Source organism: Carassius auratus, unplaced genomic scaffold, assembly GCF_003368295.1.
Source record: "Carassius auratus strain Wakin unplaced genomic scaffold, ASM336829v1 scaf_tig00006687, whole genome shotgun sequence".
Lineage (NCBI taxonomy): Eukaryota > Metazoa > Chordata > Actinopteri > Cypriniformes > Cyprinidae > Carassius > Carassius auratus.
In genome coordinates this window covers 2779-25086 of record NW_020523778.1, presented here as the reverse complement: position 1 = coordinate 25086, position 22308 = coordinate 2779, and the positions used below count along the sequence as shown (strand labels likewise).

The 22308-nt window shown below is 36.6% G+C and overlaps 2 protein-coding genes across 2 annotated transcripts; both read right to left on the bottom strand.

Moving 5' to 3' along the window:
* Positions 1–356: 356 nt before the first annotated feature.
* On the bottom strand, positions 357–7392 carry LOC113071243 (C2 calcium-dependent domain-containing protein 4C-like). Its single transcript, XM_026244606.1, has 2 exons — positions 7290–7392; positions 357–5487 (listed from the first exon to the last, which is right to left on the bottom strand). Exon 2 carries the CDS (start codon positions 5448–5450, stop codon positions 4185–4187), a length of 1266 nt encoding a protein of 421 aa, XP_026100391.1. The 5' UTR covers positions 5451–5487; positions 7290–7392; the 3' UTR covers positions 357–4184.
* Positions 7393–13841: 6449 nt separating this feature from the next.
* On the bottom strand, positions 13842–20387 carry LOC113071242 (ras-related protein Rab-31-like). Its single transcript, XM_026244605.1, has 7 exons — positions 20172–20387; positions 19168–19247; positions 18717–18798; positions 17776–17847; positions 16689–16795; positions 15924–16033; positions 13842–15696 (listed from the first exon to the last, which is right to left on the bottom strand). The coding sequence occupies exons 1-7, from the start codon at positions 20205–20207 to the stop codon at positions 15599–15601; spliced, it is 585 nt and encodes a 194-aa protein (XP_026100390.1). The 5' UTR covers positions 20208–20387; the 3' UTR covers positions 13842–15598.
* Between the last annotated feature and the right edge of the window lie 1921 nt (positions 20388–22308).

Sequence of the window (22308 nt, the reverse complement as noted above, 5' to 3'; positions counted from 1 at the left end):
AGTTTTTAATGGAAAATTTATATATAAATGAAATCCTGATGAGACTTATAAATGTAATGTAATTGCACTCTTTCTGTAGAGTTTCCCGACAATTAAATTCTGCTTTGAGTTTACAATGAATAGAAATGCAATAAAACAACACTATGAATTTGATATTTTTTTAAGCTTAAATGATTTGTATGTCTCTAAAGATTCAGATTTTGTTGAAATTGTATGTCTATACAAGTGTCTATACAAAAATGTACTGTATGTGTAAACGAAAAGCAGAAAATACACATAAAATCATTTTCCCCACTCTAGAAAAATTCTGGACTGGATTCAAAACTGAAGGTTAAAGAACAGAGATCAACCGTTGTACACCATATACACAACTTTTATTGAGCAAAGTAAGAAAATAGACAAAGCAATAGCATGATCCCAGTAAAGATATGGATAGAAAATCAGTCTGGAAAAGAAGAAGAGATACAGAGAGAGAATAAACCACTGGAAATAAGCTAAAACGGCATGACAATAGTGCATCTAATCCAAACCACATCTGTCTTCAGAATAACAGCAAGCGAAACACCACACTATTTAGGAATGTTTGTTTTCCGGGTTTGAGTCGGCACATCACAGGTGAGGGGTGTTTATCTACACATGCATAGGAACGCTGCGGCTGGTGACGGGCTCAGGGAAGGAACGGGAATCAAGTACAGTGGATAGGCACTTCATTTTCCATGACTTATCCGAAACACAAGTGCGAGACACTTTAATCTCACGTACAGGAAGATGGTTGCGGAAATGAATGTGATTTAACACCCCCCATATTGAATCCCTTCTGGAATCTGTTTCTCATCTTCTAAATTGAATTCTCTGCCAATCAAAAAGAGCTCGATCTCCGACAGGAATAAGGCTTTCTAATTTGGCTTTTTTTGAAAGAGCACTGAAAATAGAAATGGAAATAATGTAATAAATGAATCATTGTACCCTCGAAGTATAGAGTACAGTGGAAAAAAAATCCCATGAAGCACCCATGGACTGATTCATGTAATTGCAGACCGTTTGCTCAAAGTGCCTTTTCCCCCCTTTTCATATAATACATGTTTTCAGCTTGGCAAAAGTGACGTGGAAGTGCTTTCAATGAATGATGAAAGATGGTAACTCAACTGAGCAGAAAATGCCCGGGGACAAATCAATGAATGAAAGAAAAATGGAAAACGGAAATTACAACATAACTGCATTTAAAGGGAAAGACTGTATAGCACTAAGACTGATCATTCAAATGTACAGTATGCCACGTGCTATATCATAAAACTAAATCTAAAAGAGCAATTGAAGTCAAGATTAATTAAAAACTGACTGTTTTCTTAATGCACTTAATGAGCATTAAGGTTTAACATTTTTGCAGTCAAAATCCAGCCATATTAAAAGGGAATTTTGCATTTGGAAGAAAGGTTTAGCCATTTTGCAACAGGTTAAAAATGGTCATGCAAGATGTTTGGTTTGAAAGTGAGATGTAATTCATGCATTGCTACACTACTGACAATGGGCCAAGTTTTGCATGCAAAATCTTGCTGAAATTTTGCTACTGTGACTGCAACTTTATTGTGCATGATTCATCTGCATGTTACTCAAAAAAATAAAAATAAAAAACAAATCTTAATAATCTTTGATCAAAAGCTGATTTTCAAAGGTGGCAGCCAACAATAACTCCCTAGAAACTTTTGCACAAGGAAATCACTCACATTTCATTGGAAAAACAAAACATGAAAAACTATTTGCAATTCCATTTGGTGTCGCATGTGGCACATAAATTACACACTTCACTCTTAAGGATATGCAAATGATTCATCAAAAAACACACAGATGTGTTACCTTGAGCTGAAGCCAAAACTGCGAAACAATCTGTCTCACTTCTAATAGCACTGCAATTTGTGAATCCACTTAAGAACCGAAGAGTGTGGCAACCTGATTGAAGAGGACACTGATATTACCGGACACTCTTTAGGTCAAACAAAGAGCTTGCCATGTATGACGCATTACAGTGTCTTATACAACTCCAAATTGATCTGACCTGGCTTTAATCAACAGCATTCAAGTGAAACCTTAGGGCGAGGTGAAAATTCATTTTCAGTTTTTTAACTGTAAGATATAAACCTTTCAAGACATTTCATTTCAGCCTATTAGCATTTAACACCTTTTTCTCAATTTACCAGTGGAGAAAATGAATGAGAAAAGTACATGTCCAAAACTGGGGAATGAATGCACTGTCACTGTTGTGCTCTGTGGTAAAAATGAGTTTCACGTACAATATACAAAATAGTGTTGTGCTGTGGATCCAATATAGGGGATTACGTGAAGAAATGATGTGAGCTTATATCTTACATGTTCACCATCTGACGTAATAACAATAGAAAAGAAAACATGTGGGCTTGAACATTTTGTCATGCAACAGCTCCCATTGGAAAACATCTACAAACACATCTACTATAAACATGCCAAAACTCTGTGCACATATTTAATAAAAGAATAATCATCTGAACACTTTCTGAACATAGACGCTGTATGAAAAAACTCCATATTTCCTTGGGGGATATTCGTCCATCTTATTGAACAATTTTATACTTTACTAAACGATACCCACAATGCACCATAAACTGTTGCAAGTCAACAACATATTAAACTGCACACATACGAAAATGCAATATGTTCCCTAACCTGAGATTTAAGCTAAAATGGCACTAGTGGGCACCGTTAATATCCTTCAGAAACGTAAACATGTACATTGTTGTTCTGAAGAACTTCTTTGCAAGCATTGTGTATGTTAGCATAGCCTCGGTATAACAGTTCAACCTTTGCAACTTTTGGTTACTAGTATATCCCTTGCAAAAACAGTACCATGGTAAAGCAATATTTTGAAATACACAGTATCATGGTACTTCAAAGCATACTATGATATATTCATGTTACATGTACAAAAATGTGGGCCATGCGAAGCAATCAGAGTTAAGACTGCCATGTAAATATGGTACTTTATGGTATCAGCATTGCACTTGTCCAAAAGCAATATATTTACACAGTATATGCCCAAAAAAAAAAACAAACAAAAAAAAACAATGATATTACCATGGTTAAGAAATAGTATTAGATCAGGTATCGCAATACTACAATACTTTGACATATACTATGTTACTGCATGATTACCATTTTCATATAAATCTCCATAGTACATGTCAAAACTATGTAACATGCCCAAGAACCTATGCCAATCCAAGTAACTGCAAAAAATGCCATAGCATTGTCACAAGCATGTCCAAATAAACATGGTAATACCATGGTCATTTTTGGCACATTTGTTTCCTGTAGTATTTTGAACTGTTTTCCCAAACTGCGTAATATTTAGTCAACATTATAGGTAATAGGGAATGATTTCCGATGCAGCTACACAGAAGCAGATTTAAAGAGCCTTCTATTTACAGAAATGATGATGTCATATGCTCTGTCCAATCACGCCCTTTCTAAAGTTCTGTGTCACTCAAAGTGAGCAGCTTGTCACTCAATAAGGCTGAAGGGTGGTTTTGAACTGCACAGATTCAGCTTTCAAAAAGAAAAAAATGAAAACATCAAAAGTCCAGTTTTACAGTGTGATTGAGAGAAATGTCACAGTCTCAAGAGCGGAATGAAAGAGGCATAAGGCAAAACACTGTTATTATAGCAATATTGGAGACAAATATATATTTGTCACTCTCTTCATTTTAAGGCTCAAACGGCTGATGAATCATGCATTTGCATCTGGCCTTAAGTGACTTCAAAGCATCAGTCTACAATAATGTGCTTTTGTTGTCAAGATACACCATGTGGATGGGGAGCTGTTTTATCTATCTGTGTCTACAAAAATGAGACCCAACAGGGTCTGGAATCAAGAAGACACTGGTCTCAACAAACCCTGGGAAATCATGTATACAATCGAAGCATGCCTGTACACTCAAGGGCCAAATCTACATAATATCTGACACATACAGTACTGCACATCCATAAAATCTCTCACTGCTGGTAAACATGTTGGGAAGCTGCACACAGTTAGTTGGAGAGTTCTGCAACCAAAGGGACCGAATCACTTTGAGGACTCAAAGCTGGGATATTTCCTTGTCTGGTTCTGTTAGGTGAAGACCGCATTGGTGTGTCTGGAGGACAAAATTTGACCTCTAGATCCCAGAAAGCAACTCCTTGAGGGGTACCTCCCTCTCTCCCAATAAGGTATCTCTCTTCAGACTGGTGCCTTTGTTGACTACCTTCATCTTGATGGCGAGGTTTTTCACCTGCACAACCGGAAGGGCGTCAAAGTAGAAGTCCTCGTTGAAGACAGGGTTGCGGCTGTTCTTGATAATAGTGCTCCGCTGTTTCTGGAGCTTTCCCGGGTTCAGGTACAAAGCCACGCAACAGTTGATGCTCTTTGCATCGTACTGCTTATCGTAGAGGGCCTCGGCCGCCAGCACGCGGACGTGAAGCCTGGCAGCGTCAATGTCGTAGTCTGTGCAGATGCGTAACGTACCTCCCTTGTGGAGGTTGACGGTGTGCTGTGTGAAGCGATCCATGTTGCCCCCGTGTTTGCGTCCTCGGAATGCCGGAGAAGGAGGGCAACGGAAGCGCCTCTGAATATTCGGGCTTGTCTCCACAGAGCTGCACTCATCTGTGGAGAGAGAGCTGTGCCGGCCGAAGGAGCGCTTGGCTCGAGACACTTTGGCTTGGGTTTCGTGGGTGAACATCTTGATGAGGGATGCGGAGCGGGACAACAGAGGGGAGTTGAACGGGGAGGACTCAGCCGAGGAGCAAGTGTCGCTCTCCCCTCCACTGAAGTACCGGTAGGGGTTGGAATGGGAGGCGTTACAGTCGCTGGGGTTTAAGTGGTTACCCTGTGACTTGCGTTGGGTGTTGGGCGAGGTGAGCGGGCTTGTGGGGTCGCTATGGAAGAGGGACTCTTTACGTCTCGTGTGAGGACTTTCCATGAGCGTAGCGAAACCATAAGAGGTTTGTGCTTTGGGTACATAGGGCAAGGACATGGCCGTCTGCGACTGGGGATCAGCGTTTGTGTTGAGATCCCCCACTTCCCCAACCACCAAGTCATCTGCGCTCTCAATCTGGATGATGTGGCGGTTTGCAGCTTTGAGCAAGTTCTTGGTGTCTCCAGCCAGCTTGTTAATGAGACGCGGGCTGCGCGGACTGCCCTGTGGCGTCTTGCAGCATATGGTCTGCTCTGACGAGGAAGAATGGAGCCCGTTTTTTGGCTTCATTTCTGGCGTCTCCTCTTCTGGAGGGCAGCACACCAATTTGGGCGGAATAAAGAAGTCTGGAATCTTGTCAGGGGTGAGGACGTTGCTGTAGGTGGGGGCTTTGCTCTGTTTGTCAGCCGAGTCTCCCTGCCGGAGAATGTTTCCCTCTACTGAACCGCGGATCTTTTCCAGCAGCCACATCTCTCCGTGGGGTCTGGAAGAGATGTGCAATTGCACCCTATGGGCACAGAGAGTGAGATGAAATATCATCAACCCACACCGACACCTGCGATTCATGAATGCAAATACAAACTGAATTCTGTCCAGCTCCTCGCTGCTTTGCGTACACTGTCACCCAGTGGATTCTTGGAAGATTCTGATACTATGTTAACACATTGCTAACACTAAAAAGCAATTGTTAAAGACAACTGACACCTGTCTCCTTTTCTGTTATCAATTGCACACTGTCACCTTGTGGAGATGCAGCTCAGCATCATGCTTTCATTACACATTCAATCCACAAAGCTTATTTACATAAGAAATATATGCAGAATGTACACAGATGGTTTCAAAAAGCTAATGAACACTATGTGTGCATTTTATTAACTGTAAGTGCAGGCACTCTGCATAAAAATAAATAAATAAAAACATGAAAATGACTTTATCTTAATTAGCTATTTCTCCCTTTTCTCATCTTAAAATAGATTTTTTTTCTTCTGCAATTCAGTTTAATTCAGGCATATTACATTTTATTTTTGACTTCAATAAAACCTAGTAGGTTTAGACATCATTGCATTAAGTACTACCTAATATTTCTATATTGATTTTTGTTGTATTTCCAGTATCACAATGTCCTGCCACACATTTGAATATACAGTTTTTACTTTCAATTCCCATGATTCTCAAGCAGAGGTCTGTGGACACCTGGGGTCCATGAAGGTACTGCATTGGGTACTGCAACCTTTACAATGAGGTTATATTAAAGAGACTGAAAGATTTAATGACGTTTCTGCATTGTAAAAAAACTGAATCTGTGCACATTAGTGAGTAATTTCCTCCTGATCTGACCCATAACAATTATTTTTACTGGCATAACCAAATGAAGTCAGTTGAATTAGTCATATTAAATATTTAACTGATAAAACAATAATTAAATTTAATTAATAAAAATGTAATAATAATTTTAATTTAAAAAATATATATATTTTTTTTTCCTGGTGCGAGTCTCTGGCTCTGTAAACGTTGAAAACACTTTCTTTATTACGTAATTTCTCCATACACTTGATGCATGGATCTTTTTCCTCATTGAAAGAGTCCTCTGCGCAACAGCTGCACTTCAGGTCAGTGTTAACGTGTGGAGACCGCAGTGATGTGAAATATGGACTGCGCAGCATTTACTCTGCGACTGCAAAAGCGCAAAAGTAAGACGGAGCTGCAAAGACTTTACCTGATCAAAAGTAAATCATATTCATAATAGCTACCAGTCGCTGTCTATTTAAAAAAAACATATGCGTCGTCTAAATTGGCACATGAGAGACTTTTAATGTGATTACACAGATAATATAATTTTTTAATATATGACTACATTAAAACTTAGAATAATAATAATAATAAAATGAATATGGGGCCTCCCACAAGCAGTGACGGAATAAAGGCAAGTATTTTGTAAGTGTTAATTAGTTACGTTCTAATTTTTCATAAAATATATTTGGCGGACCTGGTATATTTTTTGAAGAGAAAAAAATGTTCAACAGGTGGCATTTTCTGTTCTCCAAAAACTCAACGAACTCAACAAATAGGCTTCGCAAAAACCTTATTTGACAATAATTTCCAACAGCTATAACGCGGTAAAACTGACGCGATTGCTATTTTTCATATTGCACAACACATTATAATGAGCAATAGTTTGATACTCAGATATTTTGCTCCGATAATTAGTTTTTATAAACATATGTATTAAATATACAAATATATAATGCATTTGAACTTTTTCAAAGCTGTTCCTGTATTAAAACCCTGTTGGATTTCAGTTGAACTTACGTGAAGTGGTCTGTGGGTGGGGATCTGAAGTAAGCGTCCTCGCTTCAATCCATGGGTTATTGCTCCTCTCACCTCTCACTCCAGGACAGAGCTGTGTGTTGGCACTGCGCGTGGATTCGAGGCTTTAATAGCGCACCGTGCGCGCGCGCGGTAACGCGCACCACTCTGGAATTACTCGCAGTCCGTCAGTGAGTTCGGAATGAATACTAGTATAGCCTTCTGTATACTGCCTACTACTTAAGGAGTGCAACAGGAACAGAACAGACTGCTTACCAAATACTACATGTATATCATTGCATTATATTTAAAAAATATATGCAAAAAGTAAAGATGAAAATAGTCAGTAAATGAGCACATATTGACTAGGTTAGCTCATAAAAGAAAGAAAAAAATCTGGAAATGTAGGCTAATTACCTGCAGGCCATCCAACTAAATCCAAACAAATTTAGAATTACATCACTTGCTCACCAAGTGGATCATCTGCAGTGAATGATAAAAACATCACAATAATCCACACCACTCAAGTACATCAGTTAATGTCTTGTGAAGCCAAAAGCTGAATGTTTGTAAGAAACAAACCCAAGACATTTTTTTTTTTTTTTACTTCAAATCATTCCTTTCAGATAAAATATTTCAGCTAAAACTTTCTTTGCATAATATTGCTTTCTCCAGCTGTGAAAAAATCACCGTGTGAATTATAGGAGAGATATGCACAGATCAAGCACGGTTTACAAGCCAAAACAGTCCAATACATTTATAAATAAGGATCATAGGCATTACATACTTCACATACTGTAATATGCATACAGCAGAAAATAGCATGACTGAATCAATCAGAAATGGGCAGTGAAAAACCACATCTCTCTGTCAGGGAAATCATGATGCATAGATAACTGTGAGCGTTCTGCAACAGACACTGTTCAAAGCGCTTCATCAATTAAACCTTTTTTTTGTCTTTTATTCACAATTGGTGGAATCTTATAGCTGGCCAGTGAGAGAGAAGCGTTTTGAATGAAATAATGCTCTGAGATGATGCATAATTGTGTTTGATTTGCTGTTCTCTGATCTGCTGTTTCCCTGGAAACTTGGAGAGAGGACTATGGAAACGCACACCCATATTGTTCATGCAAAAGCAGACAACTTTTCCAAAAGTCAGCTGATTGGAGAAAGCACATGTTAAAGTCACAGCAGACACACAATCTTTTCAGGTCTGTGCATGTAAACGTATGGCTAGCTCATGTCAAGAAAAAACAAGGAAAGATTATGACATCTTTTAAATCCTGAATTATTTATATTAATACATATTGGCTCAGTTAAAGAAATAGATCACACAAGAAAGAAAATGCCTTCAAGCTATCTGAGGTGTAGATGAGTTTTAAAATTTGGAGAAATGCAGCACTGCATCAATTGCTCACCAATGGATGCTTTGCACTGAATGGGTGCCGTCAGAATGAGAGTCCAAACAGCTGATAGAAACATCACAATAATCCTCAAGTAATCCACACCACTCCAGCTGCATGTCTGTAATAAATAAATCAAGACAATTTTTAAGTTTCTTCCAGTTAAAATGCGAGTCTTCTATCCATAATAGAACCTGTTGCACTCCTTTCTCCAGTCATATGGTCTGAATCAGGAGAAAAATACACACAAATCAAGCTAAAACAGTCCAAAACAGTTCTAAACTAAGATATGGATGGATATCGATGTGAGAGGACAACAGGAGATAGACTTTGCACAAAAAGAAGTATGGATTATGGACTCGTATTTTGGCCAGAAATGACTATTGTAAGTTAAAACACAGTAATGATGGATTTGTTTCTTACAAACACAAAGCTATTTGCTTCACAAGATGTTAACTGATGGACTGGAGTGGTGTGGATTACTGTGATGTTTTTATCAGCAGTTTGGACACTCATTCTGACGGCACCCATTCACTGCACACTGTTGGTGCGCAAGTGTTGGAATGCTACATGTATATAAATCTGTTGAAAAAACAAACACACCTATGTTTTGGATGGCTTGAGGGTGAGTACAGTTTCATTTTTGGGTGAACTATTCCATAAACTGTTCATCAAAATCACTACAAAACAACCAAAACAGCAGAAAATGAAATCCAGAACCATGTGAGTAATTAATACATGCATCTATTTATATGATATTGAGTAGAGAAATGTGTCTTTCTCCTTTTTAACGCAAAATACAAATTGTGTTCAGCAGCACATCCCCAGGTATGGCGTTTTTATTATCCTCTCTCCATCTCTCTCTCTGGCGTCTCTCATCTGCTGTCTGGGCTTAACATTAAAATGCAATTAACTAATTGCCTGGAGAGGTGAGGAGCATTATGGCTATGAAAGTACAGCGTTGATCACATTCACTCTGATTTCCCAGGATGCATCATGGGCAGAGCTACTGTCACACAATTTACGCTTTCATTTCTATTTCATCATCTAAAAAGTCTTCATCATGCACAGATGAGCTTGCAAAAGCGGGTTGGTGGCTTTGCCCACAGTATCTCTCTATGAAACAATGAGGGGGGTTAGATATTAATTATAGACTGTACTTTTATCTGCAGAAAGTATTATACACAACTGAGATAATCATCCACTTTAACTGTGGCATAACAAAAGCTGGTGTCCAACTGCGGCCCATTCTGCGCTGATGATAGTGTTTACAGATCTAAAGTCTATCATCACAGAGAGGGTAATGGCTTCAGACCAATTCAGAAATATCCAAATATGGACACATTGTTATGTTTTCACACTTTCTTTGTGCAGCAAAAGTTGATTGTTTTTAATTATTTTATTTTTTTTGCTGCCACTTTGCAGTGATATCACTGAAAACATTTAAATAAATAGTTCAGAATACACAAACTAACTAAAAAAAAAAAATTCACATTTTTTATGAAGGTTGTGTCATACGGAACATCATAAATTAAACAGTTTGTTGTTAACTGACTACATTATCTATGCGTTATTTAAAAAATGTGTTTGTAAAAGGGTAAGATTAAGATTAATAAATGCTGTAGAAGTACTGTTCATTGTTAGTTCATCCAAACGAATGTTAACAAATTAAATCTTATGTGTAAAGTAAACCAACGCTTTTTTGAGGAGTCTAATTTTTATTAGAATCTAAAGCCAGTTTTTTTCTGTCATCTCTAGGTTGGACTGAATCTGTTCTAATATTTATATATTATAAGTCTGAATCCATTATAAACTTTAAAAATGATCTAAAGGCCTATGTTTAAATGCTTGAATTTTGTTTTATGGATAATTTAACATATGCATTTAATATTTGCTAATGCAATTTTACCATATATGAAAAAAAATTCAATAACCATCATCTTACTTCATTTATAATAGTAATTATTATGAACTACTGTTTTATTCAAATTTCTAGAAACACAAAAATAGCTGTGCTTAATCAATTTAATATGTACTGACACCAGTTTCTATAAATAAAAAAGCTCAAAATCAAGCTGCTTTATCAAACTTTTAACATAACAGGAAACATTAATGTATATACCTTCAAATTCAGTGTTGTTTAAGACAAAAACACTGACCACTGATTTACAGGAGGCAACACTTGCTCTCCTCATTTGGGAACTTTTATTTTAACAAGAGCAGGAGCCACCGAACATGTTTGAGCAAATGTCACGGTATGATATTTTAACAAGCAGCCTAAACAACAGGTCTAATGATCTCTGTCGGGGCATTCTCACACTTACTGAACCCAGTTGAACTCTGGGAGCAGGAGACGAAAAACCTTTGCTTCCACATACATCTACAGAACATGCTTGCAATGACAGAGATGAAATGATAACTGCCATATGGCACACAATGCTATATTAACATCCATTCATGCCGGTGTGCAAAGACTCAAAATTACACTCATTAAGTGAGATTCTTCTAAAAGCATGGCTCCGACTAAAATAGAGCCATTTTCCAGGTGCTTTGTGAGGTAGAAAAATAGTCAAAGCATGCATGACAATAACATCTGAACCTCTGAGAAAGAATAAAAAGATCATCTCAGGAAACAGCAGACACGGAGCAGTAAAAAACCTGCTTCCCGGTCCGACGTCGCCGCTGTTGTTGTCTCTTCCCAGCTCGTTCCCATGGTGATGCAGGCTACAAGATTTACTGACATTTGGCCACAAGTTATTTTGTTCTGCTCTCCTCTCTTGAATCGCCCACTTGTCTCATCAGCGAGAAAGTCCAGGCAAGCAGTGGGCGTCCGCACGTGGATCTGTTAGACACAAGAAGTGTGGAGACGAGCATAATAAACCCCAACGTCAACCTGTCACAAACACCCACCGGCCAAGAACACCTGCATCACCTCTGGCCATCACAAAGGTCACTCAGGTATTACAGCTGTTTTACCTGAGATGAAAGAGGGTCTGCGGGGTCAGCCAGAGAGTTAGCTGAGCTTAAGAAGTAATCTGCACAGAACAAAAGCCTTTATTTTCATGGCAGAAGCAATAGGAAGCAAGAAGAGTAAGACACATTGTTCCATTTCCTTTCTTTTCAAGGGCTTTCCAAAGGTTCCTAATCAAAACAATACTTGAACATCGGATCGAGTTGTGCTTGACACAGCTCTGACCCAGCAGATGTCGCAAACACAATATCATGGCCCAGAAAATCAGAATGAAAATAAATAATCTAAAAGAACCTTTCTACTATAAAAGAGGAATTTTAAAGAATTCACGGTTGTTAGAGCTTCTTCATGCAACCATATGCGTGTATAAGGAAATACATGTATAGACTTTGACTTGGGTCAGTAAGCAGCCATTAAAATCACACTAGCAACCATATAGCAAGGTGCTAAAGAACAGGTTTTACATTGTCAGTGCACAAGTAATATGTATAAATTCATGTGCCTGAGACCCAGTGATGTGTTTGGAACTTGTAAAGAGAAGAGGACCAAGCACCGAACCCTGAGGTTCCCCATTGGTGCAATTTAGATACCACACTTTGCAGTGAAGAAGTCTTAAAAGAACCATTTTTGGCATAACATTAACAGTCTAAATAACCCTTTCAACTATAAAAACTAAATGGAAAGATTCCATGGTTGTTAAAGCTTCTTCATGGAACCATAGATGTCAATAAAGAAGCTTTATTTATAAGAGTGTATAAGAGAAAATAGTTGGTTGTCTTTTACTGTGATGTGACAAACAAGATGGAAAAAGAAGAGTCTTAATTAGGGGCATTTACTAAGCCTAAAATCTTTCCTGTAGCTTGTTTGTTCCATGCCACACAATTTGTGTTAAAAACATGAAACCTCAAATTGTACAGCTTGTTGCGGTGTGCAATTACTTTTCTGAGGTTTGGACTTACCATTTCCAACTGGCGGATGGTAAAACAGGAAAAATCCCATAAGCTTTAAAGAAGGGAGCTGAGCCATATCAGAATTTCATATATATTTTAACTTGGGTCAGTAAGCAACCAACTGGCGACCACTCAAAACACTCTAGCAACCTAAGGTGCAAAAAATTTGTTGATTTTTTTGTTGTCAGTGCAGCGGTAAAAAATAATGTACAAGAAGCCAATGATGTTTGTGGAAATTGTAAAGAGATGTGAGATTGTGAGTCAGAAAGATTTAATTTAATTGTAAAGAAATTAATACTTTTATTCCGAAGTTAAATTGATCAAAAGTGACATTTATAATGTCGCAAAAGATTTCTATGTCAAATAAATGCTATTTTAAATTTTTTATTTTTCAAAGAATCCTGAAAATTAAGTAGATGGCAGTTTCCAAAAAAATATTAAGAAATATTTATTAAGCTGCAAATCAGCATATTAAAATTATTGCTAAAGGATAATGTGACTGCAGTCTAAAGGCTGGAGTAATGCTAAAAATTCAGCTTTGCATCAGGAATAAATTACATTATATATTATATTACAATAAAAAACGTACGTTTTTGTTTTTCACAATAAAACCAGTTTTAATGTACTACTGTATTGATTAAATAAATGCAGCCTTACTGAGCTTCTTTCAAAACCCAAAATTTTGAATAGTACCATAAATACGTACATACATTGTCTATTTCTGTAAAACTATTTTCACAGGTTTTAGGAAACTGCAAAATATCAGTTCAGTCAAGTGTCCAAACTTTTGACTTTTGTGTTGCAAATGCTGGTTCATGTTGTTTTTAAAAAGCGTCCACAGCACTATTAAAATGTTCAAATGGTACCAGTTCCAAACACCACACAGAGAAAATCAAAACAAAACTAAAAACCCACTTAACTGAATCAGATATTTTGCTCTGGAAAGTCTAATGCTGAGATACAGCAACAGTGCCGAAAAGTTTAGACCCATAGTTCACTTAAAGAAGAAAAAAATTGGACAGCTGTAGCTGCCTATGTGCTAAATTGCTCCTTTGGGATTTATAAAACCTATTGTTACTGTAACCTTTAGATAGGACCACCACACTAACAAACTTGACTTTTATCTCCCAAAACTATTACATCTTCAGCACTGTCCAAATCTGTATGAATACTCATCAATAAAAACAGTTAAATAAGAAGAAAATATGCAATAATATTTCAAGCAAACATCTGCATTCTGCATTTGTAGTTTATTGATGACTTCTGGTACAAAGTGTGTTTGATACCATTGTTATATCACATAATGGAAACATTAAGTTAACTAAGAAAAGGTAGACTTAAAAATACAAATATAAAGTTATTTACAAAATGTTTAACTGAATATGACCATTATCACCAGATCTTGTCTAGCTCTTATGATTCAGACTGAATTTGCTACGTTAAGGCATCCATGTGCATTCACACCAACTTTTAGTCTTTCTAACTTAGAAAAGAGATATAATTAGACAGATATATTAAATGTTAAATTACATGTGATGCTTTGTCAATAATGACTGCGATGATTTATGAACAAAAAAACTAAACTGTTAGAGGAGAACCAGTGCTGCGTGTGACTGACAGAAAAGATCATTCTGATTACTAAATTAAAAAAACTACTGCACAGGACAGGCAATCAATCCACTCACGACCACACCAAGGTAGGCTGGTTATATAAGAGTGCACAATTACCCTGCTTTTATGCTTTTAGCCTTAAAGGTGAAGTGTGTAATTTCTGAAGCACTAGTGTCACCAAATGGAATTGCAAAAATAATGACCCAACCATCGGCATGATCCCCATGTGCCACAGATCAGTCGAACCGATTCCTGTAACTCACGAGAGAAAGTGCCACTGAATCAGTGTTTTACCTTTATGGGGGAATCAACCTAGTGATGGTTTGTTTTACTTGCAAACTATCTGACCAGATAACAAGTGTACCTGTTTAACAGATGAACGGCATTTTCTCGGTTGCAAATTGAAAAAAATCACCAACCTCCGAAATTTTAGTGGGGAGAATATGGACAGTTGAGGCTTTTCAACATTGACAGCAACAGGTAAGCAGAGGTTTGCAGAAGAACTAACAAAACATGTGTTCACTTTAAAGCCAGTTGTGCCCCCTGGTGGCTGATTTCCACATATTTCCATTTAATAAAGGAAAATTTCTACATTATATTGATGTTTTGCATTTTTTACCAATAACCAGTTTTAACCTTTATTTATTTTAAGAATGAATAAATTGACAAACACTTTATTTTACAGTGTCCGTATAATTAATTAAAATTATTGAAATAAAAACAATGTGCAATTACACACAGCTTTACAAAAATGACATATTAGACCCACGGTTTATTAGTATGAAGCAGTAGTGGTATGTAAATACATAATACAATAAACAACACTGTGTGTGACTAACACATTTGCGAATGTCAATCTTTCATCTAGGCTTCATCAGATCCTATGTCATCGTAAACGGTCAAAGCCAGATTAGAAATAACCTATTAAAACTATTGTTTTTATGAATCAAAGCGGCAATGCCAAACATAAAAATGGCATTTTCTAAGGCACTTATTCTTGTGTAAACTTCGGGCTAACTACTAGCATTTCTATTTGTCACAAATCTGTGCTGCATTTAAAAAGACTTGATAAGAAAATTATTCCATGTTGAGATAACTCATGTCTCAAGAGTTGCTCAGCATGAAAAAAACGATATTCAGAAACCATTCTGACTTGGTACAAAATGGTTCAGAGGCAGAATTGCTGTGTTTCCTAATGCATTATGTGTCTATCAGTCATGTGACCGTATCCACATCAGACTAACAGACTCCTACATTAACACACATTGATTTGTGTGTACTGTGATCCTCATCTATGTATCACTTGGGTCAAGTGCCACATGAAGTCATGTTGTAGGGTGTTTGTAGTGACTTGCAGATGGATGGATGGATGGATGTCTAACAGCAGCGTCTGCTTGAGGGAGGAGGCTGCCGTGTCAGTTTAAAAGACTCATGGCTGTCAGCATCTGTGTTCTCAAGTGGAGGGATCTGTCGACCTACACAGAGGTGAGAACATGAACATGTCATGAATTTTGACTTTTTTTTACTCTGAATTCTGCTTAAAAATTCAGGGGGAAAAGATGCAAACTTAATATGCAAGAAATAAACATCCATACTGACTTGAGGGAGAAGATGCGACAAATCACTATACGCTATAGTGTTCGGGTTTACTACAGTGGGCCAGATATAGAGTGGAGACTTGACTAGTCTTGGTAATACTTACTGATTTTCTGAAACAGCTCTTCTATGTTTACTGCATTTCTGGCACTGGTCTCCATAAATATGGCTGCAATGGACTCTGCAAAATCTTTTGCCTCTTTAGTAGGAACCTCCCTAAAATAAAGAACCCCATTGAATATTAGTAAACCATCAGCTCACTCAGAAATCATTGAGTGTTTGATTAGCCTGAGGAAGGTGTTCAATTGAGGACAGGGCTGACACAAACATCAGGGGGGATTGTGGTAAACGAGCACTGGACTGCTGCAAATGTCGAATAGTTAAACAAACACAAAGACAGAGAATTGGGAAAAGTGATTAAAAATTTCTAAATGGAAATTGCTGAATTAACAGTGACACGGTCTTGAAGGATCAGTTTGCTGCCATTGAGATGATGGTGAGTCCAAGTTTCTCAGAAGTGAAAAGTCAAAAAAAAAAAAAAACTCTATAATAATCACAACTAAAGTGAAACAGCATTCGCAGACCATTGTTTACCACCACAATGTGAAAGCAGCACTTGTGTTTACACTTTAGGAACTGGCTGGATAGCAAACTATTACGTTTTATTTATGAAGTTGTGAACATTAGTTATGGACATTTTGATAAATTTGATCAGCTCTTAATGTGCAATTTTGATTTCATGTCGACTTCAGGTGAAATGATCACATACTACATATCAAATATGAAAATGTAAGCTGAGCGGCTGCAGGTTTTGGAAAGAAACTTTAGAGAGTATAATGCATTTTCAGAAAGAGGAAGGTTTGTTTTTAACCTGATATCACCCAGATCGGTTTTATTTCCTGCTATAGCCACGACTATATTCTCCGGCCCGTGTTCCTTCAGCTCCTTCACCCACTTCTTCAACGTCTGGAAAGAGTCCTTCAGAAACCAGACACATCACAAAACACATGGAGCTTCAAAATACTGTACATTTCATTTAAGTATCAACTTTGTCTAAGATGCTTCTGATGCTATGTTTACACGACAAGGATGCAATGGCCCAAAACGCTCTATTACATAATCCAGGCCAGTAGTTGGCGCTGTCATCTTCTTAGTAAACAATAACAGAAAAGAGAAACAATTATATGTTGTGTATGACTGTTGGTTGTAATACTGGTGAAGTAAAATCCACAGTCTGCTGAAGAAGTGTTAGCAAACTCTTGAGCAGCAACAACAGTACCATGTACTCCGCCACTGTTGTGAATGTTTGTTCACACTTGCTTTTAAAATCGACACATACAGCACATGTCTACATACTTAACACGTGCTACACACGCCCATGATGTCATCGTTTTCAAAGATTCCTGTATTGGGTGTTTACACAGAAATGATAACGGTGCAGTTTTTTAAAAACACTTTGAAACCTCTTTACAAAAATATGCATTTTCAGTCCCCAAAACGCTGTTTTGATGTAAACGAACAGTCAAAACACCCGTTTATGTAAACAGCCCCTGATATTCCAGAGGAGATCAAATGAAATAGACACCAATGCATCAGTAATTGTCATCCCGTAAGAGTACAGAGCTATGAAATTGATTCCAGTTATAAAACGTGGATAGCAGCTCAGATTATTTGATCTTGGATGAATTTGAAGAGAAATATTCATACTGATATCTTTGACTTTTGTTTTGAAAAGTTTGAGCACAGTTTGAGACATTGATGCGAAATCAGTTTAAGAAACAAAGAATCTCAATTGTGATTGCTCTTTCAAAACTTCTTAATTCCTTCCACGATTATAAACAAATACACATGAAATCAATCAAAATGACACATTTCAGTGTACTGCACCTTAAACACATGGTTTTGAAATAGAAGCAACTTGAAAATGAATTGCGCAAACATACTATAATACAACTTACGAGCTTTGTGATGTCGTAAACAATGACGGCTGCTGCAGAGCCCCTGTAATACATGGGAGCCAACGAATGAAACTGCAGAAAAATAACATACATGTCAATGTTGGGAGCTTTCAAAGATTCACATTTTCATTTTGATGATTATATTTTTTAATAAGGCAAGCATCTCTAATACTTTTGCTCTTACATGGGGTTAGAGGCAAATTAAAAAAAAAATGTAGCTCCTGTAGTATTGTTTTAATAAAGCATATTAGGATGACTTATATGTGTGCTGTAAAGAAGATGATGTAAAGTTCAAAAGGAGACACATATTTTCCGAGTGATCTGAACAGACAGTAATATTGGACATACAGACGTGAACACAAAGTCTTGCCAGAACTTCCCAAACTCACACACACCCGATGAGTCACACCTACAGTGAACTCTTAACTCTGAGTGTGTGTGTTGGAAATGAAATGAGATTTCTCTAAATAACAACTGTGATGTCAAATGTGCCACACAGGGATGACTTAGAATCTTCTGACATCTTTTAATCTTGTGTTAAAGAGAGAGTTCATCCAAAAAATAAACTTTTGTCATCATTTACTCACCCACAAGATGTTCCAAACAGAAATAAGAGCATTTTCCTTTCTGAACTATTGATTTTGGCTGGGTGTTAAGGGGCACAGATACACTGACAGGAACCCAAACCTGTGTGTGTGTATATATGTGGGTGAAAAACAGAAGCTGTATGCTATGGAATCATGGGATATAGTTTTTTAGCTAATAAATTTGGTTCAGGTTGCATGAAATTTTTACAGAATTATGACATTAAGGAAGAAAAAGACTGTCTCAGATTAAACAAAAATGAACAAACACATATATATAAGTAAAAGGTTCATAAAAGATACATATACCTAAACTTCAATTTCTAAATGAATAAAACAAAATAAAAATTCACTCACTCGTTCCTGCCCCGCGGTGTCCCAAATCAGAAACTTGTGAAGTTCATTTCCACAGGGGACAGTCTTAGTTAAAAAAGATGCACTGCAAAACAGATTACATTATCATGATAAACATATGAATTTATTTGTTATAGTATACATGTATATAAAATGTGTAATACAGTCTTCATTTAAGCAGGAAATTATCTTGCAGTAACAGTGACTAAAATATGAAAGAAAAAAGAGTTTAAATGCAAATTGTGCAAAGCTAAAAATATTCTTCTATCCAAGTGTAATGAGTAACATAACCGAGAAAATCAGCATGTGCTGATGTAAACAAAACTGAGAGGAAACAACTGAACTGACTCTGAGTCAGCTGTTTAAAACTGTTGGTTTGACTCATGAAGGTATATTTAGGCACACATTCTTCCTCTTCCAGATGTGATTTCTTCACCTCACCAGATGCACCTACCCTATCGTTGGACTGATGTTGTGGTCAAAGTGATCTTGAACGAATCGACACACGATACTTGATTTCCCCACACCCGTGTCCTGTGATTATGAGAAAAACAAAAGCACTGAAAGATTGTGAAATATGAAATATACGACCAATGATCAATGTTTACATGTCTTTCGGTGTGTGACTATCATAGAACTACATAAAATGATGTGGACATTAAGAATTAGAGATTTCAAGTTTTTTTTTCAGTATGTAACTTCTGAAGTATGCATACTGTACACTGTATGGAATAGAAATGTATGAATGTATAAAATACCTGGCTGCCATACTTTTGCCATAACACACAGCATGCTTTACAAAATACCATATCCACAAAGCACTTAACATCAGTTTCTAGTGAATAAGTGTTTTGAACTTTTGTATGCTGTATTGTTTTCATTTGGTTTTATTATATAATGTTTGCTTTAATCACATTGGTTATCAATTTGAAATGTATTTTAAATCAAACTTTGCATAAAATGTCTTTTACTTTATGTTAGTTTCAGACGAAAAGTCATTAAGACCTTTAAATCACAGTTTGTTACAGCTTGGGTATTCAATGTAAAAAGAAAATCTGTGCACAGTATACATAGTGCAGACACAGTCAGAAAGTAGTATGGTAGTATTTTCTTCTGTTCATTTTTAAATAACATGCAACACGCAGTATATACTGCGCAATGTGAAGAGCGCAGGGCGCTAGAATTCCATTTCGAACACAGCCGGCGGTGACGTCATGGCCGCAAACATTCCAAAAGAATGAATTTATGCGAAACCACGTCCAGCTTTAGCTCCAGCTCTCTTATAAAACACCCGACGATATTGTATGTACAAATCACGATGGTTCACATGACTGAAAGAGGAATTTCGTGACGGTGCGTGTTGAGTATGAGAAAACGACTCAGAAATAAGGAGTTCCAGTCAGTCGGTGTGTTTGTGTCGATGATCCTGAAGCCGCAGACGGAGGAATCTCAACTCACCCCGAGCAGACACACTTTCAGTTCCCTGATGGCCATTGGAAAGCACGTTAGGGCAGCTGAAACATTATTTTAGCAGTCTCCTGTATTGTTTTGTCGACTCTCATCCATCACGGTGCCAGCGGACTGTTCATCCGTAAAAAACAAACTCTGACCATCTCTTCCCAAAGCTAACGGAAACCGACTGGAGAATTTCGACCGAGCTGTCACTTACATCACGTGACATAAACCACGCCTCAAAGAGAGAGTGTTCAAATAATATAAATTATAATAATAAAACAGTGTGAATTGAACAAATGTACGCTCTTGATTACTGTTATTCGCATATGATTTTATTTTTTCATATTTTTAGTATTTAGTCTAGTTACCTTTATCTATCTATCTATCTATCTATCTATCTATCTATCTATCTATCTATCTATCTATTATCTATCTATCTATCTATCTATCTGTCAGTCTGTCTGTCTGTACACCAAGGCCTACGTTTTTACTGTATACGTATCTTACTGATCAATGTTTCAATTGAATTCGAGGTAAACTTTATTTCAATCATTTAATTTTGTTTTATTTATATAACACAAAACCAATCGTAAGGGGCTTTTTTATTTTGCTTATGGTATGGTTTGTTTGGATAGGACGGTATTTGGCTGAGATACAGCTATTTGAAAATCTGCAATCTGAGGTGCAGAAAGAAAAAATCTAAATACTGAGAAAATCACCTTTAAATTTGTCCAAATGAAGTTCTTAGCAACGGACAGTACTTATGAAAAATTAAGTTTTGATGTATTTACGGTAGGACATTTACATAATATCTTTATGGAACAAGATATTTACTTAATATACTAATGATTTTTGTAATTTAAGAAAAATCAATCATTTTGACTCATACAATAGGCAATATTTTTGGCTATTGCTACAAATATACCCCAGCGACTTATTAAGACTGATTTTGTGGTCCATGCTCACATTTTAACGTGATGGATTAATGCATAATTATGTGGATACTTTATAAAGCCATAATATACTTGTATAATAATAATAAAATTACTAATGTAACATGAATAAATAACATATATTTTGCTATTCATTATCATAATAGTCATTATCATGCAAATTCATATGCAATAACACAAGAAAATGAATGCTGTTTAAATCACAGTATGATTAGATGACTTTGTATCCAGAGGTTTTCTCTGCCTGTAACTTACACTAAATAGTATGTAAATCAAACAAGGCCTACAGTAGGAACCTAGACAGAGAAAACCTTCACCTTGTGTTAAATAAGACCACATACCTGTCCTGTCTGTCCATAACTGTGGTAACACTAATCACAGCAGCATGATCTCCACCTTCATATTCTGTGTTCCAGTCAAAAATCTTCAGACTTGAATTAATGTCCAACCTATCATTTTATTTTAGATGGCAGCATTCTGTCCACAATGATCATGGGCTAAAGCTTTGTTTATAATATGAAAAACTATCATTTCCAAAAGTAGATGAGCAGGTGTGTATCTCTTTGAGATCAGTTCTAACAGAGAGAAATCTGGGGGGAAATAAGAGCTTTTCTTTCTTTTTTTCTATTTTTCCACACATACAATGTAGTTGACAAACAGTCTGTCAATAGCTTGGATTAGAACAGGATCTGATAGCATGACAAGATAGTAAAATAAAAAAACAAACCAAAAGCAAAATGAGGGAGGAAATGTGTTATATCTGAAAGAGAATAAGAACATACAAAAGTCCAGTAGTACACTAGCATTCAACAAGCACTTTAGACAAAAATAATAATAAATCACACAAAAAAATGAAACAGAGAATATTGGTAGTAAAAAAAAATTAAGAATTGGTGACAATCTACAGCAAGTTTCCAAAATGACTATTGATCAGTGTTTCAGAACATCTGTAACAACTGTGCCAAAACTTCAGGAGCAGAAAAAAAGTTGTTCATATTTCAAAATAAGATATTATGCAGAAAGAAAATGAAGCTTTCTTTCAAATATAAGAATCATTTTATTCATGCAATATCTTTTCTTTGATTCTGATCACCTGAACTTCACCCATAATAAGCCCTCAAACTTTATCACGGATCAAATATATTCTTGTGCTTCACGAAATTTGTTTTAAAAAACATTGCGTGACA

What these genes read in the sequence shown, in the direction of transcription:
- LOC113071243 (XM_026244606.1), bottom strand. Translation starts at nt 5,450, where the DNA reads ATGTGGCTGCTGGAAAAGATCCGCGGTTCAGTAGAGGGAAACATTCTC.
- LOC113071242 (XM_026244605.1), bottom strand. Translation starts at nt 20,207, where the DNA reads ATGGCCATCAGGGAACTGAAAGTGTGTCTGCTCGGG. An exon ending in TGAAAGTGTGTCTGCTCGGG is followed by an intron (nt 19,248 to 20,171) that starts GTGAGTTGAGAT and finishes TCATAATCACAG; the next exon opens with GACACGGGTGTGGGGAAATC. An exon ending in AGAGCTGTTTCAGAAAATCA is followed by an intron (nt 15,697 to 15,923) that starts GTAAGTATTACC and finishes ACCTCTGTGTAG; the next exon opens with GTCGACAGATCCCTCCACTT.